Source organism: Mesoplodon densirostris, chromosome 20 (assembly GCF_025265405.1).
Source record: "Mesoplodon densirostris isolate mMesDen1 chromosome 20, mMesDen1 primary haplotype, whole genome shotgun sequence".
NCBI lineage: Eukaryota > Metazoa > Chordata > Mammalia > Artiodactyla > Ziphiidae > Mesoplodon > Mesoplodon densirostris.
Genome location: NC_082680.1, coordinates 29,952,199 through 29,974,395, shown reverse-complemented (window position 1 = coordinate 29,974,395; position 22,197 = coordinate 29,952,199). Strand labels below are relative to the sequence as shown.

At 47.0% G+C, this 22,197-nt stretch overlaps 1 protein-coding gene across 11 annotated transcripts in view; it reads right to left on the bottom strand.

The window, feature by feature from the left end:
* The window catches only part of TACC1 (transforming acidic coiled-coil containing protein 1), a 94,477-nt gene that overhangs the window by 8,987 nt on the left and 63,293 nt on the right, over positions 1-22,197 (bottom strand). For 3 of the 11 annotated variants that reach the window (XM_060085695.1, XM_060085693.1, XM_060085700.1), the window contains 8 exons: positions 20,525-21,617; positions 18,034-18,069; positions 16,725-16,785; positions 14,337-14,544; positions 11,322-11,374; positions 4,322-4,447; positions 1,687-1,763; positions 271-314 (listed from right to left, as the gene is read on the bottom strand). In XM_060085695.1, the coding sequence (XP_059941678.1) occupies positions 271-314; positions 1,687-1,763; positions 4,322-4,447; positions 11,322-11,374; positions 14,337-14,544; positions 16,725-16,785; positions 18,034-18,069; positions 20,525-21,617 (1,698 nt within the window). The remainder of the gene's footprint in view (positions 1-270; positions 315-1,686; positions 1,764-4,321; positions 4,448-11,321; positions 11,375-14,336; positions 14,545-16,724; positions 16,786-18,033; positions 18,070-20,524; positions 21,618-22,197) is intronic. The other 8 variants (XM_060085697.1, XM_060085694.1, XM_060085699.1 and 5 more) reach the window with 5 other exon arrangements.

Genomic DNA, 22,197 nt, shown 5'->3' with positions numbered 1-22,197 from the left:
ATGAACTGCAGCACTGGCCGTGAGCTCAATGTTAATCAGTCAACAGTATACCTTAAATAAGGTATCTTTAGACAGAAGCACCCATAAGGCAAGCTTTCCTGAGGATCAATGATTCAGTATCGGCTAATTCAGTGTTTGGGCAACTTCATCAACTACTGCAAAGAATAAGAATCGCTTGTATCTCCGGGATGGACAAACTGACGTTTATATTCTGATTTGAAGATCACCTTTGGATCCCATGGCTCGTACCCTAGAAAAAAACTTCCTTACCGATCATTTGGGCAATGGTCTTCTCATACTCAGCCACAATTTTCCTTAAACAAACAAACAAAAACTCTTATCAGAAGAGAATTTTATTAACAATGGAAGCTGGAGAAACGCTGCCCCGAACAATTAAACACATTAACATGTACTGACAAACTTACATCACCCAGGTACCTGCTTTGGGGCTCCTCCTTTTTGTACGCTTAGCCTAAGATTTGTTAATGTTCAGAAAGGTTTTTCTTGAGATTTTGTTTAACAAGTTTTTGTTCTATTTATAGAAACAACTGCCTTCACCTTTTCTTTGCACTTGTGTGAATGACCCCAAGGCAATATGTGAATTCTGCTTAGAGAAGTGAATCTTTTACAAAATAAGTTAATGACATTCTTGGGGCTCTTTCCTAAGAGACCTGACCTGAGTTCAGGCTTCCCCTGGCCCCGAACCACTCTTACAGGTAGTGGGTCCCCTCTGATTCAGATCCAGGTTTTATTTGATTGTTCTAATTCCAGAAGTATTTTAGTTATTCAAAGAGGTTTAAAGATCACCCTGTCGCGTTAACCTTTCTTTTAGGGAAGTGCAGTGTTTTCCTGATCCTGCCCAGTGACGGGGGCCCCTCCCTGTGACCTCATCCCCCATCGTGAGAAGTGAACACTCCCCCGCCCCTCACTGGTGGCGCCCATCATGCTGACCCTGCGTCCAAGTTCTTACGATGGCCGCTGTAAGCTCCCCAAGGTCAGGGGCCGTGCCTTCCTCCCCACCAGGCCAGCACAGGGACTTACACCCAGTAAATGCTCAAAACACCAAATAATACAAGAGCCACAAATTAGAGTGGACATACTTAAAATGTTTCTTAATCATTCAAGGGCCGACTGCACAATTCATAAATTATTTATGCCCCCCGCTCTTTGATGCCATCTTTAGCTATTTCACAGCCCCTAACTCTAGGGAGTGAGCAGCAAAAATAAAAAGATTTCAATGTAAAGTCAGTTTTGTTTCCTGTTAACATGCTTTTTAGAATCTATTTCGTGGTTGTGAAATCTGAAGCTACCATGTATAATTCGTTTTAGAAATTACAGTGTTTCCATAATTGAGTATGTCAGTAAATCTCTGTATTTCTGTTATTATATCAAATATCAAATGGATGTTTTTGCACAAATTTGTCTTTTCAAAAGACAAGAATTATGTGGGTTCTGCTTATTTGCAATGTTCTGCGCAACCCAAAATGAGCTACAGCATTTGAATACAATAACTGGTCGGCAATCCTCAGGAAATGACACCATCAGTCACAAATTAAGGTGCAAATAGTAAAGCCCTCGAGTTCTCAACAGCTGGTTCTGTGTAAACAAATACTGTCATCACTTCCTTTGTATTAAATCTAAAAATGCAGAAAGGTACCCACCCCTCCCCCAAACCTCCAGTCTAACCTCATCTCCAAGACTTCTTGTCGGGTTTCTTCGTATTTTTTCTTCCATTCATTTGCTTCCATCTCTTTAGTGATTATCTAGATTTTAATGGAGATAAAGCTTGGTTTTAACTACTCAATCTCTTGAACTTAAGACTAGAGCCTGAAAACAACACACAACCAGGTCCGTCTGAAGGCAGTCAATCTACATTAGGAATAAAAAACCCCTCAACATCTGTGTATAATGCTCACAAACACTGGGGAAATGCTCTCAGCTGCAGAGGATGCTGGAACATGGTCACCAGGACGAAGGGGAACAGAACCTCTCCCAGGAAAGCTGCAAGTGGTTATTACCATCTCTGTAAACTCCAGCTCGGTCCGGGGTCTGGCTATCAGCCCAGAACCCTGCTGGGTCAGGACGCCAACAGCTGAGCCATTTGTCTGGCAGAGACTCATCTTAACCAAAGGAGATGCCAGAGCACCAATTTAATTAGGCTGAGAAACGCAACTGCCACAAAATCAGAGCGGTGGAAATTGGCCTGACCAGACAGTCTCATTCTGCAGAGATCTCGGACTGAGTCAGAATAGGGCCCCGAAGTTCCTCCAGGCAGAGGCATCCATCTCACTGTTGGCAAGATCTTGCTCGCCAGACCAGAACCCACATTGCTGCGTTTGGGAGGCTCGTGCTAACCTGAAAGAAACACTCTAAATTCATGGTCTCAAATGCCATTTGCCCTGCACGGAGCTCAAATGGGCACCTATCGTTCTCCTGTGATTATACTTCTCTGTGCTTCTTTCTAGTTGGTACAATCTTTATTTTGGTGCCATCAATCAGGATCTCAAGAACCAGAAGCCAACCTGTCTGCTTCAGGGGATCAGGCACATCTTCGATGCATCTGGTGGTCCTCTTATAGTTGTAACTCTCAGGAGAAAGAAGTCATTTTTCTCATTTACAAGATTTTGTAGGGGCCTCCTTACCACAGCGCCTACGTTTTGACAACAGGACTAGCTGACACCCCTGATTACCAACTTATTGCTATGTTTTAACAGTTCGAAAGACCTAGGTCAGAGGTACTTAACCACTCTCATTATATTATAAAAATTAAGTCGCTACACTGAGGGAATTACCTTCTTAAAAAAAGGTAGAATCATCAAGAAACACACAAACCAAACATAAAATATAGCAGAGAAACACAACAGAGGAGGGAGGTAACTGACTAATGGTACCTAACAGTGTCTTTCATATTGTCCAGGAAAGGCCTAGCAGAGATCTATTTTGAACAGATGTTCAATAAACACGATACAGGGATTCGAGAGTTGAGTTCTTTAATTAAAGAATGGATGAGGGATTATAGGCATTAAGATGTGAGAGGAAGTCTGCTGGGGACTTTTGGGAAAGTCCTAAAAAAGAGGACTTTGCTCCTAAAGTGAGGTGAATGGCGAGAATTAGATGTTTTCTAATGCTAGGCATTGATGTCTGCAGTGTGAAGCACAGAGCTGCAGCAGCCATCTTAGGACCATGAGGGGAGCTGACCTATGACACTGAAGGGGACAGGCCAGTACACTGAAGATGAAATGGCAAGAATTTAAGTCCCTGATGACCCAATTTGGCTGTGGGACACTATACAGATGTGAAAAAGAAATAGGCATGCGGGCTTCCCTGATGGCGCAGTGGTTAAGAATCTGCCTGCCAATGCAGGGGACACAGGTTCGAACCCTGGTCCGGGAAGATCCCACATGCCGCGGAGCAACTAAGCCCGTGCGCCACAACTACTGAGCCTGTGTGCTGCAACTACTGAAGCCCGCACGCTGCAACTACTGAAGCCCGCACGCTGCAACTACTGAAGCCCGCGTGCCTAAAGCCTGTACTCTGCAACAAGAGAAGCCACCGCAGTGAGAAGCCCGCGCACCGCAATGAAGAGTAGCCCCAGCTCGCCGCAACTAGAGAAAGCCCGCACACAGCAACGAAGACCCAATGCAGCCAAAAAATAAATCGATAAAATAAATAAATTTTAAAAAAATAATAAATAAATAAATTTATAAAAAGAAAAAGAAGTAGGCGTGCATTAAATACTAATATGGAATGATCACCATGATGTATTTTTAAGTGAGAAAAGCAAGGTACAGAATGGTATATGTAGTATTCTACCATTTGTCTAAAAGAGGGAAGAAAAGATATATATATTTATAATTGCTTGTTTCTGAATAAAATAACTCTGAAAGAAAAAAAAACAAGAAAAAAAAGAATGGATGAAGGTAGGAAACAATGTTACATTCCTGCAAGTCTAGAATTTAAGAAACTTTTAGGCACTAGCATATATCCTCTGTGAAATGAAGGTGCTGATTTAGTTACATACGTGGGTAAAGTTGGCAAAATGCGATATGTAAAACTTCAGGGCTAAAAGATAAAGAAGTGCACAAAAGTTCTCAAGGATATTTCCAAGCATCAGCTTTGCCCTCTGGATACCAGGAGGCCAGGAATCCAGCTCCAACGAGGTGTTTTACAGGGAGCCCTTTATACGAGCTACAAGTGGAGGAAACAGGGACTTCCAGCTGGGGAGAAAGAACTCAAGCCAGCAAAGATGGAAGATACCCACTGGCACACGGGCTTTACAAAGAAACGGAGCCAGAAGCGGACGCAGCGAGGAAGCCTTTACCTCTTCTCGTATCAGGGTGAGCACGGCGGTCTTGTCGGATTCACTGAGGCAGATGCCGTCTAGCGGGCTCTCCCCTCCACAGGCCACGGACACAGGGCCCTTCTCCCCCAGGGACTCCAGCAGTGCCTGTTGGGGGAGAGGGCACAGGTAAGGCGTCTGCTCTTCAGCTTCTTAACCCCAAATATCCTCTGATAACTTCCTCCTGAAGAAACTGATCACACTCTTTAAAAAACACGTTTGAAGGGGAAAAAACAGCAGGGGAGGCTTAAAAAGAAAACACCTAGTTACAGTACGATCTGAAGGAAAACCCGTTCTAATGAATATCAGGGAGGTCTTGGCTTCTGTTTTAACGGACGGCCTACGGCCTAGAGAAGTTTTCTTCTCATCCAAAAAGGAGACAGTGTAATTATCATAGAGGTCAGTCACCAGAGAGTCATGTGCGTAAAAGAGAAAACCATCTGTTGTTAATGTCTCGTGAACCTGGGGATCTCTGGGGAGGATGTGTTCCATGTAAATAAATTCCCAAAAAAGTGTCAACCTTTTTACATATAGATGCTTTGTGTACTATTATTTGGCCACTTTGGATGGAAATGTTTCTAAAATGACTTTCAGGCCTAAGCAGGTAGAAATGGCAAATATATGTGAACTCCGACCCCACCCCGGGATGACTCAGGATCACAGGGAATTTCAGTGGCCCTGAGGGCTGGCATGCGGAGAACCAGTGATGTTGTCACGTGCACAGACGCCAGGGTCTGGACTGCATTTCCATGTCCTGGGTCTTCCCGACATTGAGTTTTCAGTTCCCTTCTGTCAACATGTCACCTTCTGAGGTACCAGCTTGATTTTTGCCATAAACCTGGGTTCCCGAGAGCCACATTCAGTTGGGATTTTGTTTTTCACAAGAACGTGGGCTTTGTACCATTTTTTTTTCCTAAAAAGCATTTTTGGGGGTTATTTCCTCCCACCTATGTTAACTTTTTGTATAAATGGGGAAAAAGCTGATCTAATAACACCCAAAATGCCCGCCAAGGTGACCTGGGAATCTTTTTTTTTTTTTTCCGGTACTCAGGCCTCTCACTGTTGTGGCCTCTCCCGTTGCGGAGCACAGGCTCCGGACGTGCAGGCCCAGCGGCCATGGCTCACGGGCCCAGCCGCTCCGCGGCATGTGGGATCTTCCCGGACTAGGGCACGAACCCGCGTCCCCTGCATCGGCAGGCGGACTCCCAACCACTGTGCCACCAGGGAAGCCCTGGGAATCTTTTTTAAAAAAAATTATTGGAGTTAGGGTTAGGATTAGGGAATAATCTTAATAATCTTCAATGTGAGCATAACTGATCAATTAGTTATGACTGTAATCAATCGGGCTCTGGTATCTTGTTCGAATCGAGCTTGAACAGGAAGTCCAAGGTGAACGTAGACCAGTGGTTTTTAAACTTTTCAGGGTCATTATGGACTCACCCTCTCTCTAGAAAATGCTCAAGAACACACACATAATTTTTACCTAGATCTTCATTGCCCTCAGCCAAGGGTCCAATAGACAAACCCCTGGCTGAGGCCACAGAAAAGGGAAAATGCAAAAGCCACAAGCTGGCAGTGCCCGTTCCAGCACCATCTGGGGGAGGCCAGCCCACCATGCTGACAGAAGCCCGAGGTCCCCCAGAAACACCTTCTATCCTGGGAGAGCTCCATCACCAGAGCCAGAAGCTACCAGGGGCCGGCAGCCCTGAAATGGCCCCCAATGACCCCACCCCCCCTGCACGAGTCCTTTTGTGTAGCCTCCTCCCCTTGAGTTAGGCTGGACCCAGTGACCCTCGTCTAAAGCACAGAAAGTGGTAAAGTCATGCGGTGTCACTTGTTGACAAAGAGGCTCCGGCTGTGAGAAGCTCTGTGGAGAGGCCACGTGGCAAGGAACGGCCGTCTCTGCCAACGGCCAAGTGAGAGAGCTTGGAAGCAGATCCACCCAAATTGAGCCTGGAGGTGACCCCTGCCCTGGTCAGTACCCTGAGCACAGCTGGGGAGAGACCCCGAGTCAGAGGCACTCAGTGAAGCTGCCCCAGGACTCCTGACCCAGGAATGATGAGACCGTGATCGTCTGCTGTCGGTCACTAACACACTGGACATCTGACTCATCCCCCCACCTCCCATGCCACGATGCTCATCAAGACTCCTCCCCACCATCCTGCTTCCCGTGTAACCTGCCTACTAGGTCCAGCCCACACATTTCGTTCATCTCGTTACATTTCCGATTCTAAATTATTACTTTTTTTTTTTTTTTTTTTTTGTGGTACGCAGGCCTCTCACTGTTGTGGCCTCTCCCGTTGCGGAGCACAGGCTCCGGACGCGCAGGCTCAGCGGCCATGGCTCACGGGCCCAGCCGCTCCGCGGCATGTGGGATCTTCCCAGACCGGGGCACGAACCCGTGTCCCCTCCATCGGCAGGCGGATTCTCAACCACTGCGCCACCAGGGAAGCCCCTGAATTATTACATTTTAAATCAGTCTTTTGTTTTTATTATTCTAAATCAGAATCCCTAAGACACGTCAACTCTGGGAAACTGGTCCCCTGTGCCTTCTGTGACCCTCACGTTAGCAAGAGTTTGGGAAATAAGCCAAGTTTTCTTAGAAAGGGGAATATTGTCTATTCTGGAGGTCTGCATCTCATTCATCCTCGAGGGGATAAATGAATTCAGTCCGCCCACTTGTTTAACGACTTCGCTCTAACAAATGAGGCGTCTGGAAGGGGCAGTGTTCCGAGCTGGAAGATCAGGCCTTAGATGGGGACAAATACACCTGGACGAGTGGCTCTGCAGCCGGCAGCTCTCCCCGCCACTCCCTCTGCCTGGCCGTACGCCACAAGCCCCAAGGCTCAAAATGCAACAGCTCTTACGAGGAATTTATAGCCGTGGCCTATTTTAGCTGCCTTTTCCAGTCCTCTAGGATTTATTTAGCTTTTTACATTCCTCAGTCCTTTATACTGTTTATCAAACAGCACAGAAAGCCTACAGAATCTACCATCACCAAAAACTGGCCTGACCATCTCTTCCTGGACTGGGCAATCTAGTACGTGTTTAATAAAGATGCTAAACCAAACAGATCAATCACATCCTTCCAAAAGGGTCCTGCTTCATATCCCCTGGTCTTTCTCCCTGTCCCACAAAGCATTCACCCTTGAGGACCACAAAGACCTGTCTACAGACAGTGGGACCCAGGGGAGTCTTTGCTGTAAGTTCACCGTGAGTGCAGATGCCACAAAGTAATTCTCTGCGCACATCCTTGCGATGAGAGAAATCAGGATCCCTGATCTGTCAGGCTCATCCCATCTGTCCTTGAACCTGTTAGAGCAGTGTCCCCCCCTGCCTCTTGTAATGGAGACACACTGGAAAAGCCAAGTGAACTCAACTTGTAAGAAGTTTAAGATTTCTTTGAAAAAACAGCAGATTGACTCCTAAGTGAAAGATGCTGTAGACCAGCAGCTGAAAAGAGAGATGACCACCCTCCGATCTTAGTTACTTGGCCCTGGCCGCCCCCTGGCGCTGGGCAGAGACTGCAACAGGAATGCCCTTCAGAGCAACACCCAGAGTCTTACAGAAGCACAGGCTAGACTAAACAGACTTCTTAGTCAGTGTTTTGAATATTGCAAGTTCTTTATGCAATGCTGATTCAGCATTCTAAGGGAATAGAAATTAATTTACTTCCGCAAGTTCAACTGGAGTTACCGTTCAAAGATGACGACCCAGGACGTGGTCTTTGCAGGGGGCTCTGGAGACAAGGCTTCCCCCATCTTCTCTCTCCCGCTCTCCCCCAGCTTTCCCGCCAATGTCATGCCACCTCACAGCAGCTCAGGGCTTTCTGGCTCAGGCTTGCACGTTACCCTTTCCCCGCATCTTCACAACCACCCTGCGGAGGCAGGGAGGTGGGGCTAACTCTGTGGATGAATAACTGGGGAATGTGCAAGCGTAACCGGGGCGTTTCAAGAACGTGGGTAAACCTCCCCAATCTGCAACCAGTGCTTGGGCCCCTCGACACAGCCCTCGACCATCCCTTTGCCATTTTTACACACAGAAAAGACTAGACGACGCTCCCACAGTACCTGGAAAACGTCAGAGGAAACTGGTTTCCCTAAGGGCACGACCAGGCAGTTTGGGGAGCGGAGGGTGGAGTCTCATCCTTTTGTGGGGAAGGACCCCCTCCCACAGATGCGGGGGACACTTCACTACTTGCAGAATGGTGGCCTCAGTGGCTCCTCTAAGTGACTGTGCCATCAGCCACGGTGGCTGTGCTGGGAATGATTACAAGACCCGGCTCCCGAAAGAGTGATTCCGTCCGGAAACCACCGCCACCGCTGTGTAATGCCCCTGAGAGGGGACCACGCTCCAAGCCCCTGACCCCTGTGTGCATGTCCTCCTTCTGCCTGGCGCACACGGCTCCCTCACCCACCCCTACGTCCCTTACTCTGTGTCCTCCAGGGAAACACCGTGGGTCCCAGTCCGACGGTGAGTCACGAAAACGGTTACTAGGACAAGCAACGTGCGTTAAAAAAAATGAAATAGAATAGAAAAAATCAGAGTGAGCCGCATGAAATAGAAGAAAAGAAATCTGAGTGAGCCACATGAAGAAAGGCAGATACTGTTCTGTGCAGTTTGTTTGATAACAATACAAACGCGTGTGTTGAGACGTGTCATACGTACCTACGAGCCAGGATGCAAAATGTATTCTTACTGTGGATCCAGGTTAAGAACGTTTCTGTCACAACTTCACCTAATCCTTCAGCTTCAACTATGCCCTGTGTCCTAAGGGCGCTCAGATCTACTGAAGCCAACCTTGACTTTTCCTGAGCTCACGCTGTGTGCTTCTCACTGCCTACAGGATATGGGAACCGAGAAGCTGGTCTCACAGATGTCTCAGAGCCACGCGTCTAACACTGAACTTCTGCGATTCTCCTCCTCCTCTGGACTCCTGATGTACCGGCTCCTACGTTCAGCCGTGTTCACTGTGGCTGGTGCTGGCGTACAGGGGCCAGCACACAGTCACGGTCCCAGCCCGTGGGGCAGGCGGGGAGAAGAGAAAGTGCCTCCAAGGGGCAGGCCCACAGCAGTGAACGAAAGGCCGTTTGGCTGGGCAAGGGTCTGGCATGGGAAGGAGGCAGGGGCGGTGTAGAAAGCCGCGGAGGCCACAGCAGAGTCTGAGCTCAGCCTAAAGACAAGGGAAGCCAACGAAAGGGTTTCAGCAAAGAGGAACAACTCTGGCTGATGGAAAAGGAGGACAGGATAGCCTCGGGAACAGGGAGATTCATTAGGAAACTGCCACCAGGCTTACAAAGACTGGTGGTGGCCATGGGCTCGACAAAAGTAGACGGATTTACAACAGCTGCTTTCTGGACGTGGAAACCACAGACCCTACGTGTGGGAATACAGAGGACGGGGGAGTCCAACAGGACCCCAGGGTTGTGGCTTAGACAACAAGGTGGACAGCAGTGCCACCTGTCGAGACGAGGCCCCTCTGGGCTTGGTTATCAGCAACACCGACCACTCAGATGTTCAAGGCGAAAACCTCGATGGCCTTCAGCGACTTTCTCCAACCTCCACCTCAGCCACCACGTACACCCCGGAAGCCACCAAGCAGTGATGGTTCTACCTGCTAAGTCCCAGCCTCCGTCCCATCCTCTGATTTACTACCGATCATGAGGCTCCCTACTTCAACCCCCAGGAGAGTTCTCTGCTGCGTTTCCATGAATTCCAAGCCTCCCAGCACGATGTCTAGGGCCCCAGTGGCCTGGCTCTCACCTACCAGATGCACAGTATCCTCCGATCACGTGAGATTATTCGTCCCTACAACTCCTTATAAAGCCCATGTCTTTGCACAGTACAACTCTCCTGCCCAGAACACCCTTCATTGCCTTATCTACCTGGCAAACCCCTTTCTTCCTTTAAAACTTAGTTCAAGTGAGGAACCCAGAAGACCCCACCTTAACCACGTGATCAGTTAATTCCACCAATAATGGGATGCACCGATACCCATGAGGTCACTTCTGATGCACTTGTGCCAAAAATGCGTAAACTGAATTTAATCATGAGGAAACACTCGACGAGCCCAAATTGAAAGATATTCTACAAAACAACTAACCAGCACTCTTGAATCAAAAGAGCCAAGGTCCGGAAGGACACAGACTGAGGAACTGTCACAGATTAAAGGAGACTGAGAACACAGGCACTGAACGCCTTGTGAGGTCCTGCCCTGGATCCTGTGCCAGAGAAAGGACACTAGTGGGGGTAGTTGGCAAGACCTGGATACGGTTTACAGACCAGACAATAATACTGTACCAGCGTTTACTGATTCTGATTACAGAAGAGGTTAAAGTTTGAGCATGGGTGCAAGAGTTATAGGAGTTCTTTGTACTATTTTTGTAAGCCTAAAAATTAAAAAGAAAAAAAATTGTTTTTAATTAGCTCAAATCCAGCCTTCCTGACACCTGCCGCGCGGTGGGTCAGCCCTGGTGCCCTCAGTCCTGGGGACACATCCTGGTGTAACATTCACCACAGGGTAACCCTGGTTTCCATTTTGTAGTCTACAACTGGGGCTGCTCAAAAGAAATACAACGTAAGCCATATGTAATTTAAAAATTCTCAGTAGCCACATTTAAAGGGTAAACAGGTGAAATTAATTTTAATAATATAGTTTCATTAACCCAATAGATCCAAAACATCAACACGTTATCAGTATAAAAAGCTAGAGACATTTTATTTTCCCTTCTTTTCTGTGCTAAGTTGTCAAACGCTGGTTGCACTTTACACTTGGAGGACATCTCAGGACGTCCAGCTACAGGTCCAAGTACTAGTGGTCACCCTCCGAGACGCCTCAAGTGAAGGAGCTGTGCTTTATTTTTATCTCATGTCCATCACCAGACACAGACTAGAATTTAATTACTGAGTTAACATGGGCTTCAAAACAAACACTGAACACCCCCCGCGCTCACACCCCTCCCCCACGAGCCTGGGGACTCACGGGCACGGCAGGTCCATCCTTCTCCATCTGCTGGCACGCCTCCTTCTCAGTACCTAAAACACAGAGAGTCATTTTTAGAGTCATCCCAAGAGGTTGTGCCTTTCCTTCCCACTGAACCACTCTGGGAGACCCCAGCGCAGGCCCGGAAGGACATCTATGGGCCCCTGAACAGCATCTCAAGATCTCCGAAGACGGGCTACATTCTGCTGACCACTGCGCTGTCGGTGTTCAGGGTCCAAAACATCCAGAGGAAAGAGGAGCTTACGGTCGGTCAGCCTTAGACGGAAGCACGTCCTCAGGTGGTGAGAACGGCAAGGCTGCCCCCTTGTGTCCATGAAAAGTTTTGCAAGCGAGTTGGACTAACCACGGGGTCATTTCAGAAAGAGGAGAAACGGTTAACGCTGAAAGCTATTTTATTACCAAGTTGGAGTGAATCTGAATTCCAGCCCTGAAGGGTATGTCAGTGGAATTAATGGAGCAGATAAAACAAAACCCTCTAAATTTCAATGCCTGAACACTAAATTCATTATCCTCCCCACGCCCTTCAAGCTGGTTTCCTCGGCTTCACTCTACCACCAGAGTCAATGCGTACAAAAAACCAACACAATGCTTTTTCTGATCAAAGGAACATGCACTCGTTGAAGAAGATTTTTAAATATGTAAAAGCACATAAAATGCTAAAGCTACAGTCCTCCACCTGCAATCGCAAATTACTACTTTAGTGCACTGTCGAGAGTGAATGATTGAGAACACAAATGTGACCATCACTACTTCGCTTATAAACCTTCAGCGGCTCCTCTATACTGACAAAGCCCCAATTCCTCAGGACGACCCCAGGTTCCCACTTGCCCTGTACTCACGGACAGCTACTGGGCATTTTACCTGTGTGGCAGGTTCCTTCCCATTCCTGTGAGAGACTCCTTGGGGCACATCTTTGTATTTATCTATCAAGACCCAGGCCGAAGGTGATATCCCAGGACACAGCTCACCCATCCCACCTCCACACCCTCCCACCCCACACGACCAGGGCCCCTGCTCGCTCCCACGATGTGGCTAATCAGTTACGAACCATGTTAACGGGAGCTGTTCCGTTAGCAGAACCCCAGCTCACGAAGTTTCTGCCAAAGGAATTTCCTCCTAGTGAGGAAGGATATAATTCGACAAACATGGACCATGGACCTGCACTAGGGGAAAATCGAAGATGAATCACTCACAGTCCTTAACCCCAAGAAGTTTATCAAAGATAACCTTCCATAAAAGATAACCTTCCATAAAAGATAACCTTCCATAAAAGATAACCTTCCATAAAAGATAATCTTCCATAACTAATACATGGAACGTATGAAGAAATGCAGTGGGAGCCAAGTGACCTTTGTGAGACAGGCCAGCAAGGATGGGCAGAATCTCTACAGGACAATGGTGAAGAAAGGCATTTCATATACAAGAAGTAAGTGTAGGTATGAGAGTCCTAAGGGTAAAGCCTGTGTAATGGGTAAAGGGGCATAAAAGGAAATGGCAGATGGGGTCTTTGGAGAAAACATCAGAGCAGAAAAGAGGCCTGGGAGGAAACGTGGAACAGTGTCTGGAATGTTTATTTTACAGACGGGAAACAGACCTGGGTAGGTGGGGAGATAACTCTCACAAAGTCCAGATTTCCACCTGCTTCTCTGGTTTGATGATAGATCATTATTTTTTAAATTCTAAGTATAAAAGCTCCACATTGAACTATGTTGCTAAAGACCTGAGTTTCCCATCATGTTTAATGAAGTCAGGAACACGGTGCCAAGTGCTTCACGATGAAGGTTAAGGCCACAGATACAACCTGGGACCTGGAAAACGGCCTCAGATTTAGAATGTTCTAAAGAGGAAAACAGCACTAAGCTTCAGCACAGGTTGGTCTAGGCCCTTATGAGAACATGAAGAAGCATCAGTCATTTTCAATCCACCATGTCTGCAAGCAGGAAAATTTACAATAGTTGAGGGTAATGAAAACCATCTCTTCACACGTTAGCCTTGTGGTTAAAAGACCGTGGAGCCAAGACTGCTGGGAACTCGGACCCTAGTCCACCACTTACGAGACAGGAGACCGTGGCCGAGATCCTTAACTTCTGTCTCACTTTCCCTCTCTGATAATGGGGAAAAGAATGCTGCCTAATATAAAACAGATAAAAAACAAGGAGCTACTGTATGGCACAGGGAGCTATATTCAATATCTTGTAATAACCTATAATGGAAAAGAATCTGAAAAAACATATGTAACTGAATCAGGTAGCTGTACACCTGAAACTAAGACAACACTGTAAATCAACTGTACATCAAGTTAAAAAGAAACAAAAACAAAAAAACAAAAAAAAGAACGCTACCTAGTGAGGAGACATGAGTTACTACACGTAAAACACTTAGAACAGTGCCTGCATGTGGAAGCAACTATACCTGTTAGTCGTTATTATTTCTTTCTTTCTTTTTTTCTTTTTTGCAGTACACGGGCCTCTCACTGTTGTGGCCTCTCCCGCCGCAGAGCACAGGCTCCGGACGCGCAGGCTCAGCGGCCATGGCTCACGGGCCCAGCCGCTCCACAGCATGTGGGATCTTCCCAGACCGGGGCACAAACCCGTGTCCCCTCCATCGGCAGGCGGACTCTCAACCACTGTGCCACCAGGGAAGCCCCAGTCGTTATTATTTCTATAAGGGAAACCAGGAGCCCAATAATCCCAACATGGTTCCAGGTCACTACACGTGAAGATGCGGCCAGACTGAAATAATCAGGAAAGAATTCAAGCAGTCTGATACATCAGTGTCTCCGTACATCCTGCCACTCGGATCCATACGTCCCTGGCGCTCCAGTGACACCCTTTTGTGTCTCTTCTCCAGGCAAAGAAGCAAAACACAGACCAGCAGCCTAAACCTATCCATCAAGGGACCCGTTCTCTAATCTCTTTAAAGTGTCTCCTGCCCTGGGCTTCCAGGCATTTCTATGCTTATGTACGTAAGAAAGATGAAGATTTGCTTCCATACCTGCTTCTGAGGATGAAAACGTATGATTTATGGCAGACACGGGAACATTGGAACATTCAAAGTACTCCAGGCCGTCCTCTGGCTCACCTTTCCCCTCGGCCCCAGTGGGTTTCTGACCAGATGACGTGGACGCCAGCTTCTCCTCGTCGGTAGCATGGCCATCCCTGTTAGAAATGTCTGAAATCTGGGAGATCACTGCTCCTTCATCCTGGGAAAGGCAACAGATGAGATGCTACCATTTAGGAGGGCAAGCAGTGGGGAAAGCGACATCTCAGGAAGAGCAAAGCAGCTGCCATTCCATATGGACGTTCTCCACGAACCTGGGTACCAACCAAGGAAGAAGCTGCAGCCCCTCAACCATGGAAGGTTGTATTTTCTAGGGCCTACCTTCTGTAATTCACACCTGAGGTTTAAAAAATTAAGCTTCTCTAGCCTAAATTTATAAGCAAGAAGTTTAAGTGGCTGAAGAAAATAGTTTTCATACATTTTGCTCATATAGATAGATCCTAGACTTTTCTGGAAAATTTATGCACCCCACTGTATTTTCAGGTGACATCTAAAAACCTTTCACTATGAGCTTAAGTAGTCAAAAAGGCTATAATATCTGCTACATATTATTTATTTGTTTGCTTGTTGACTTATCTCTCCTTCCAGTTTTATTGAGATAAAACTGGAAGGAGAGATAAGAGGTACAGCATAATGATATGACTTACATACATCATGAAATTATCACAGCAAGTTTGGAGAACATCCATCCTCTCACACAGATACAAAAGAAAAGAAAAAATTTTTATTATATTTTAAATACTGACTTGGTTTATTAATTCAATTTAATTACTCTAGTGATATACTTTACCATCTGTGTAATATCGAACATGAATAAGCCCTTTAATAGTCAGAAATTTACATCATTCCTTTTCCTCTCTGAATTTGTATTTCCTCCCTATGTCCATCAAGAAATTATCCCAAAGAAATGCATTTGCTTTCAAGTTTTTTCAAGTTCTCCTATTACATTTGTTTAAAAAATTTTTTAAACCTTTTTTTACAACCATAAGTCTCTAAGTGTTAACATTTTTTCTTCTGGAGAGTTATCACTACAATTACAAACGCACAATTTATTCTAAAAGTATTACAATGTTTGGTAAGTACAATCAAACACAAAAGTAAAATTTAAAAAAAATGGAAATCGATTGCAATATTTTGTTGCACCAATTTAAAAAAACTTTTACAATGCACTATGTGTTATTTTTCTGAAGCAAATCAAAGGTGAATTTTTCATAGTTCTTGCTGCCTGCTTTAGCAGCATTTGAAGGTGGATACTTCATACATTTGTAATAGATGAAGAATAAATCAAATTACAAATTTTTTTTTTAATCTTAAACCACGTCCCAAGTTTTTGGTCCAAATTGTGTAAGATAAGTTAAACTTAAAATGCAATGACTGTATTTCTGTAATCATGGTTACGCTGGAATAAAGTTTTAAAAAGGAAAAAAAAAAGGACTTCATTGCAATCAAATGGGTCCCGGTTTTCTTTTGTTTGCTTGTTTGTGTTTGTGTGTGTGTGTGTGTGTGTGTGTGTTGCTCCCAATTAATTATATAGTCATGGACAAATATTTATTGCTAGAATGAAACAAAGGTCAGCATCAATTTGATTCCTGTTTTCCATTTTTATAATTATAATCAAGAAGCCAGAAGCCTTACTAATACAAATAAATAGGTGAAAAAGAAGGAAGTTTGTAATAGAAATGTCTTTCTTTGAACTCCTTTCCAAATTATGTTCCAAAAAATTCTATCATCAATAATTACCTTTTTTTTTTTTTTCCTTTTGGGCCATGTCGTGCTGCCTGGGGGATCTTAATTCCTCGACCAGGGATCGAGCCCGAGCCCCCTGCAGTTGAAGCGTGGAGTCCTAACCACTGGACCACCAGGGAAGTCCAAATAATTATCTTTTTAATTGAGATATAATTGACATATATCACTGTGTCAAAAATTATTTTTAATAATCAGCTGAAAATTCAGGTTCTCCTAACTTGTTAAAAGCAATAACTGGAAAACCATCTGACTTTAAAAATATATTATCCAGTCACTGGAGTCAATCACTTTCTTATAACTTACACCAGTATTTCAAATCCCCCCTTTGGTGCCCAGAGGTTTCACACCGAGTGGTGATGCACCCTAGTAAGTTTGAGAACGGGTGAGAGGGAACTTTATCAGAAAAAAGTGGGAAAAGGGTAGCTGTGAAGTAACGGTTCCCTTATCTTCAGAGCCCTTTCTCAGATCAGCTTAGGAAGTCGAGGATTTGGGAATTGGTTTCCTTAAAGCTGAGTACTCAGATCCCCACTGGAAAATCTTCATTAATCGCCACCCTGATGGGGAACACAGACTTACCTGAGAACACCCATCCAAAGCAAGAGACTGGGCTTCGTACTTCTTCACCTTACAGCCACTCCTGGGAAAAAAACACACAGAACACCGGGCCGGTTTGGAATCACACTGACAACCTCCAAGCTGTGAGATGGTGCAGACAGCGGTGTGTGCAGACACAAGCCAAAGCGCACAGCCCCACGCGAGTCACACTTCCACGCGTCAGTGACGGGAACAAACACCTTCCCGCCTCTGAATCCTCTCCCGAGAGGCAGGGCAAGCAAAGAGCTGTAACTCAGTGACCTTCTCACTTGCTTCTGCGGGAAGCTAAACACCAGCACTAGGGCCCCTACGGCTTGTAACTGCACGCCAGCAGCCACCAACAGCTTTTCCGAGAGCAGCCCCAGTACCTGGAGACGGTCGGGTCATCTGATCCGCGCTCACTTGGCTTTGATAGTCACCAGAAAAATTACCACGCCGGACCACATTCTTTAAAAATTCTTTATTGCGCTAAAAGCCACAGAAGTCTGGGAAGACAGCTCCAGAACTGTGTGCTCACAGAGGAGGACTGTGGGCAACAGAAAGGACGAAAATAAAAATGTCTGAGCAAACTGTTACCATTCCTCTTAGGTAGTGAGATGGAAAACGAACGTCACGGCCGGAACTGGGGAAGCTCACACCGCCCGCTTTGTTTAAACTAGCACGCGATTTGTGATCTGAAGACTATCCAGATTCTGTTCTGTTGTAATGAACTTAGAATTTCCAGCACCGCCGCTCTGACCACACCCCACCCCCAACCAAAACTGCAAGTTCTTCTCCTTTTGCGGGGCAAAAACAAAGACCCGCATGGCTACCAGAAGAGGGACCACCACCTCGGTAGTGTCTGCTTGTCCCCTAACGCCTGAAAGTCACCCCTGCCACCAAACTCAGGCGGAGCTGACTCGGTAAAATGTATTCCCTGCTCCGAGGCGGCAGCCTTATCCTTTCAGAAAAGTCAGTTGTTCCTGACATGAAACAGCAGAGCAGTTCCTCAAGCTGCTGCGGGGATGAGAGTAGGGCCAAGCCAGCACACAGCATCACAGCGCCGCACGAGGCGTGTGTCAAGCCGGGGACGCAAGCTCTCGCACCTGAGGTGGGAGGGCCCATCTCCAAGCCTTTGGGTACAGATGGCAAGGCTAATAAGCTGGCTCAGGAAATGGCAAATGAAATGCAAAAGATCATCAGAACATCCAACTCAGAAAGGGAAGCCAACATGCTATGGAGAGATGGTCCGGGGAGGGTAGGGGAGTAATTGCCAAGGGCCCCACGGAGAGCCAGAAACAGGAGTACTTACAACAGAAAACAGAGAAATTTCACTTGTTCAGTAGTCCTGATGCACCAACAAAAGTAGAGACGGGAAAGAGACAGACAGATGGAGAAAAAAAATCATGTAAGGCCTGGAATATTTATCTCTAGTCTGGCAGACATAAAGGCTGCAAAGTTCTTTCTATGAGGTGAGACATGAATTAAAAATGTCATACTCATGGATGTTACCACTGGTGAGTGAACGATTCTCAGTAGTAACAGAGTGGTAGAAACACTCGGAAATGTCACACGGTCAGATTTATGGACGAAAAGTAAACTTTCAAATATTTGTAAATGTAAAAAAACGGCATTACTGCCGAGTATGTTTACTCTTAAATGTCTAGTCATCCAGATTAAAGGCTATCAATGCATGAATGAAAATATAATTGAAAATGTATCTGCTTATATCTCCAGTAGGTGTATATTACTGAGAAACTCCAAGTGATTTTACATAATTTATCCTATTTGACCCACAAAAATCCCAATCATAGGATGATGTCTCTATTTTACAGAAGAAGGATCTGAGATGCCAATTATGTCATCTTTTAAGAAGTCACACAAGGGCTTCCTTGGTGGCGCAGTGGTTGAGAGTCTGCCTGCCGATGCAGGGGACACGGGTTCGTGCCCCACTCTGGGAAGACCCCACATGCCGCGGAGCGGCTGGGCTCGTGGGCCGTGGCCGCTGAGCCTGCGCGTCCGGAGCCTGTGCTCCGCAACGGGAGAGGCCACAACAGTGAGAGGCCCGCGTACCGCAAAAAAAAAAAAACAAAAAACAGAACAGGAGGAAAATGCTAGCAGGTGAGGGTGGCAGGGCTGGGACAGGGTGCTTCTTGCTACTGAAAACAAGATGTAGGATAAACTTCCCTCCCTTTGGTCCCACTTTAGTCTCATGTAACATGAATGCACTGGCTACACACCTTCAACAAGCAACTGAAAGGGAGGCTCCCAATGACCCCTTAGCAACCCTGATAGGCAGGGCTGCCCATATTTAGGGGACCCCAGGTTAGGAAGAACCCAGGCAAAGACCTGGCCATCGTGTCCCCCGGGCATTGTCTAGACACAGGTAACTAACCTGAACCACAGAAGAGCACCTTGTGGTCACTTGATCAATAATATTTTTCAGCAACCATTTAACTGTGTGTCTATAATCAAAGAACAGATCAAGAACTATTAATGACATTTTATTCCCTTTAGATGTCCTGGGGAATATTCTGGAGCTGCTGAAGAATCCGTTCCTGCAGTGCTCAAGCTTCTTGGTCCTCATACTTTCTGCTCTTTAACCCTTTTTCTCTGGTGTCAATCACCACACCATCTAGTGTTTTTCTTTACGTCACATTAATGCTGAAAAGCATTTCGCCAATACAACTGTGGTGACAGTGAGAAATGTGGTACTTCTTCTCACCCTCCCTTTTCATATTTCATCCACCATGTCACTGGCCCTGTTTTTTTTTTTAATACTTTATTTATTTAATTTGGCCACACCACACGTCTTGTGGGATCTTAGTTCCCTGACCAGGGATCAAACCTGGGCCACAGCAGTGAAAGCGTGAAAGCGCCAAGTCCTAACCACTGGACCGCCAGGGAATTCCCCATTGGCCCTTCTTTATATCTAATTCTTAGTAAAATGTCACAGGGTCATAAAGATACCAATAGATTGTCATCGACTCAAGTTTTGTGATAAGGTCACCCTGTATCAAGTTTAAACTGAAATGTGACGTGGAATTATGGCCTGGGGGTGACCACTCCAGAGAACTCCAAGGACCTTGCAAAAGTGGCTCCAGATTTCCTGGGAGAAGGGGGGTTGGTGGGGAGAGGGATCTCACACAACGAAGACTAACAGCCTAATTTAGTGAGATTTAGGCAATTGTTTAAAATAGTCTTGATTCTTTTTGGAAACTCACCTCCTTTCTGAAAGAGCCAGAAGCTTTACCAGGAGACATAAGAATTCTAACTTTTAGTGGTAGGTTTGTTTCCAACAAAAATCACAGCTTTCTGTTCAAGTGAAAAGACTTCTGTAAGACCCTTTCCCACGTGTTACTGATACTACACAGTTTACCTGCAGCCCTGGGATTCTTGTTTCACCCATAGAGAAGCTGAAGAAGGTGGCTAGCACTGACACCTGAATTCTGTATATAAAACGATTCCCGACAGCTCAGATAGGACTTCTGAGAACCATCAAAGCTCCACCTGCCTAGCCCATGACATTCTTTTTTTTTTTTAAATAGGAAAAAAGTACCCAAGGTGGGGGGTAAAAGAACTCAGCTGAATAAACTGAGGATTCAGAAGCAAGGCAGACATCTAAAACGGAAACCTCAGGTATCTCTGATTCCACACCAGAGTTAGGCAAAACAGTGAAGACTGCAGTCTGAGGATACAAGCTTTCTGTCTGCCCCGGGGCACCTTCACCCAAACCAAAAGCAGTGGCCGCCAAACTTCACAGAGAGGACACAGAACACAAGGCCCACGCCCGTCTCACTCACGTTATCAAACGCGACTTTGCCTTCTTGGGTGATTCTAAGATTTCACTAATATGACTACCGGCGGGAGAACCAAAGTCACTGCTCGTTAAAGTCAGAGCGGGTTTAAAGGGATCCATGGATTCGTCAAAGTGATCTGGGTCAAAGCGGTAGGAGCCCTGAGCCGAGAGCAGGGGCGAGCGCTGCAGCGGGGAGTGGCCCCCAAAGGGCCCGAAGTCGGGGCTCTCCCCGGGACACGGGCGGGGACCCGGCTCTGAGGACGCCCCTGCCCCCGGGGCGCCTGCTGGCTCCCCGGCGCCGTCTTTCTGAACCTTGGGCATCACCCTGCTGCCCGGTTTCCGGCCGGGTTTCCTCGGGAGGGCTTTCCTGGACTCCACAGTCTCCACGTCTTCCGTGAAGTCAAACTCCAGTTTCAGAGGGGAGCTCCTCACCGCCTCCGGCAGCTCAGCCCCCGAGTCGCCGGTGTCACCGCCGAGGGCACACGGTGTCTCCCTCACCTCGGGGGGACACTTCTGGCTCCTGTCACCTCCTAGCAGGGCAGGGGTGGCAGCGTTCCCAGCCGCTCCGTCGGGACCGGACTGGCGGTCCGCCCGGGGAAGACGCGCGCCCTCCGGGGCCGGGTGGGTTTCGGAGACCCCGCCGCCTGCCGCCTTCTTCCTCGGGGGGACGGGCCTGGGCTTCCGCAGCCTGCTTCTGCTGGCCCCGGGCTCCGGACACGGGCTCCCCGCCTCCGGGTCGGCTTCCGTCGAGGCCTCCAGCGTGGCCCCCATGGAGCCCTCGGTCATTGCCTGGTCCTGGGCGGCGCCCGGCGCGCGGGGGCAGGGCCCGGCCTGGCCTAGGGCCGCGGCCGCGCAGCCATGAGCCGCTGCTGGGCCAGGCGGCCCCCGGGGCGCCGTGGAATTCTTGGTTTCTACGGAAAACGGCCTCACGACAGAGATTTTGCTCACATCGTGTTCAGGTTCTTCTCTGAAACCCCCGACTGAGTTAGACTCAGTAGCGTGCCGAGCTGCCTCGTTTTCTGAGGGTCTAGAACCAGCCTCAGGCGACCATTTTCCAACCACTTCTGCTACCAGCTGTTCGTCCACTTCTTGTGAGTCTAAAACAAAACACAAAAGCCGTCTGTTAACAAATTACCTTTTCAGCATTGGTGAATATTCTCCACTAGCTGAAGCCCCACAAACGGCAAGCTCTGCCCTCTTTGCTTTTACGAAGCATCCCTAAGGTTCCGCAACGATGGCGGCGTGGCCTGAAGGCGGACGGCTGGTACTGCACTCTAAAGCGAATCTTCCCAGCCCAAACGGTGTGTGGGTACTGTCCAAGTCACACAAATAATAATTATACCAAACAGAGCTATTTAGGAAATGGCTAAATAGATCATGGGCCCTCTGCGAAGCGTATTAATATGAGGTTAAAATTCCTCAGGTTAAAACAACTGGTCTGGAAGGAACTTTGGATGCAGACAACTCAGGTACAGGGATCTCACCTGGCACGGACACGGCTCCCAGGCACTGCCTGAGAGTTTCAGGGTCCAGATTTTATGCAGTCAGCGGGTTTTAATCTCTGGATGTTAAGTATTCCCTCTTCCCCAGAATAGAGTTTAAATAACTGGACTGTTTTCAAATTAAATGAAAAAGTCATCATGACCTGCTCAGAATAACTTCTCTGTACACTTAAAA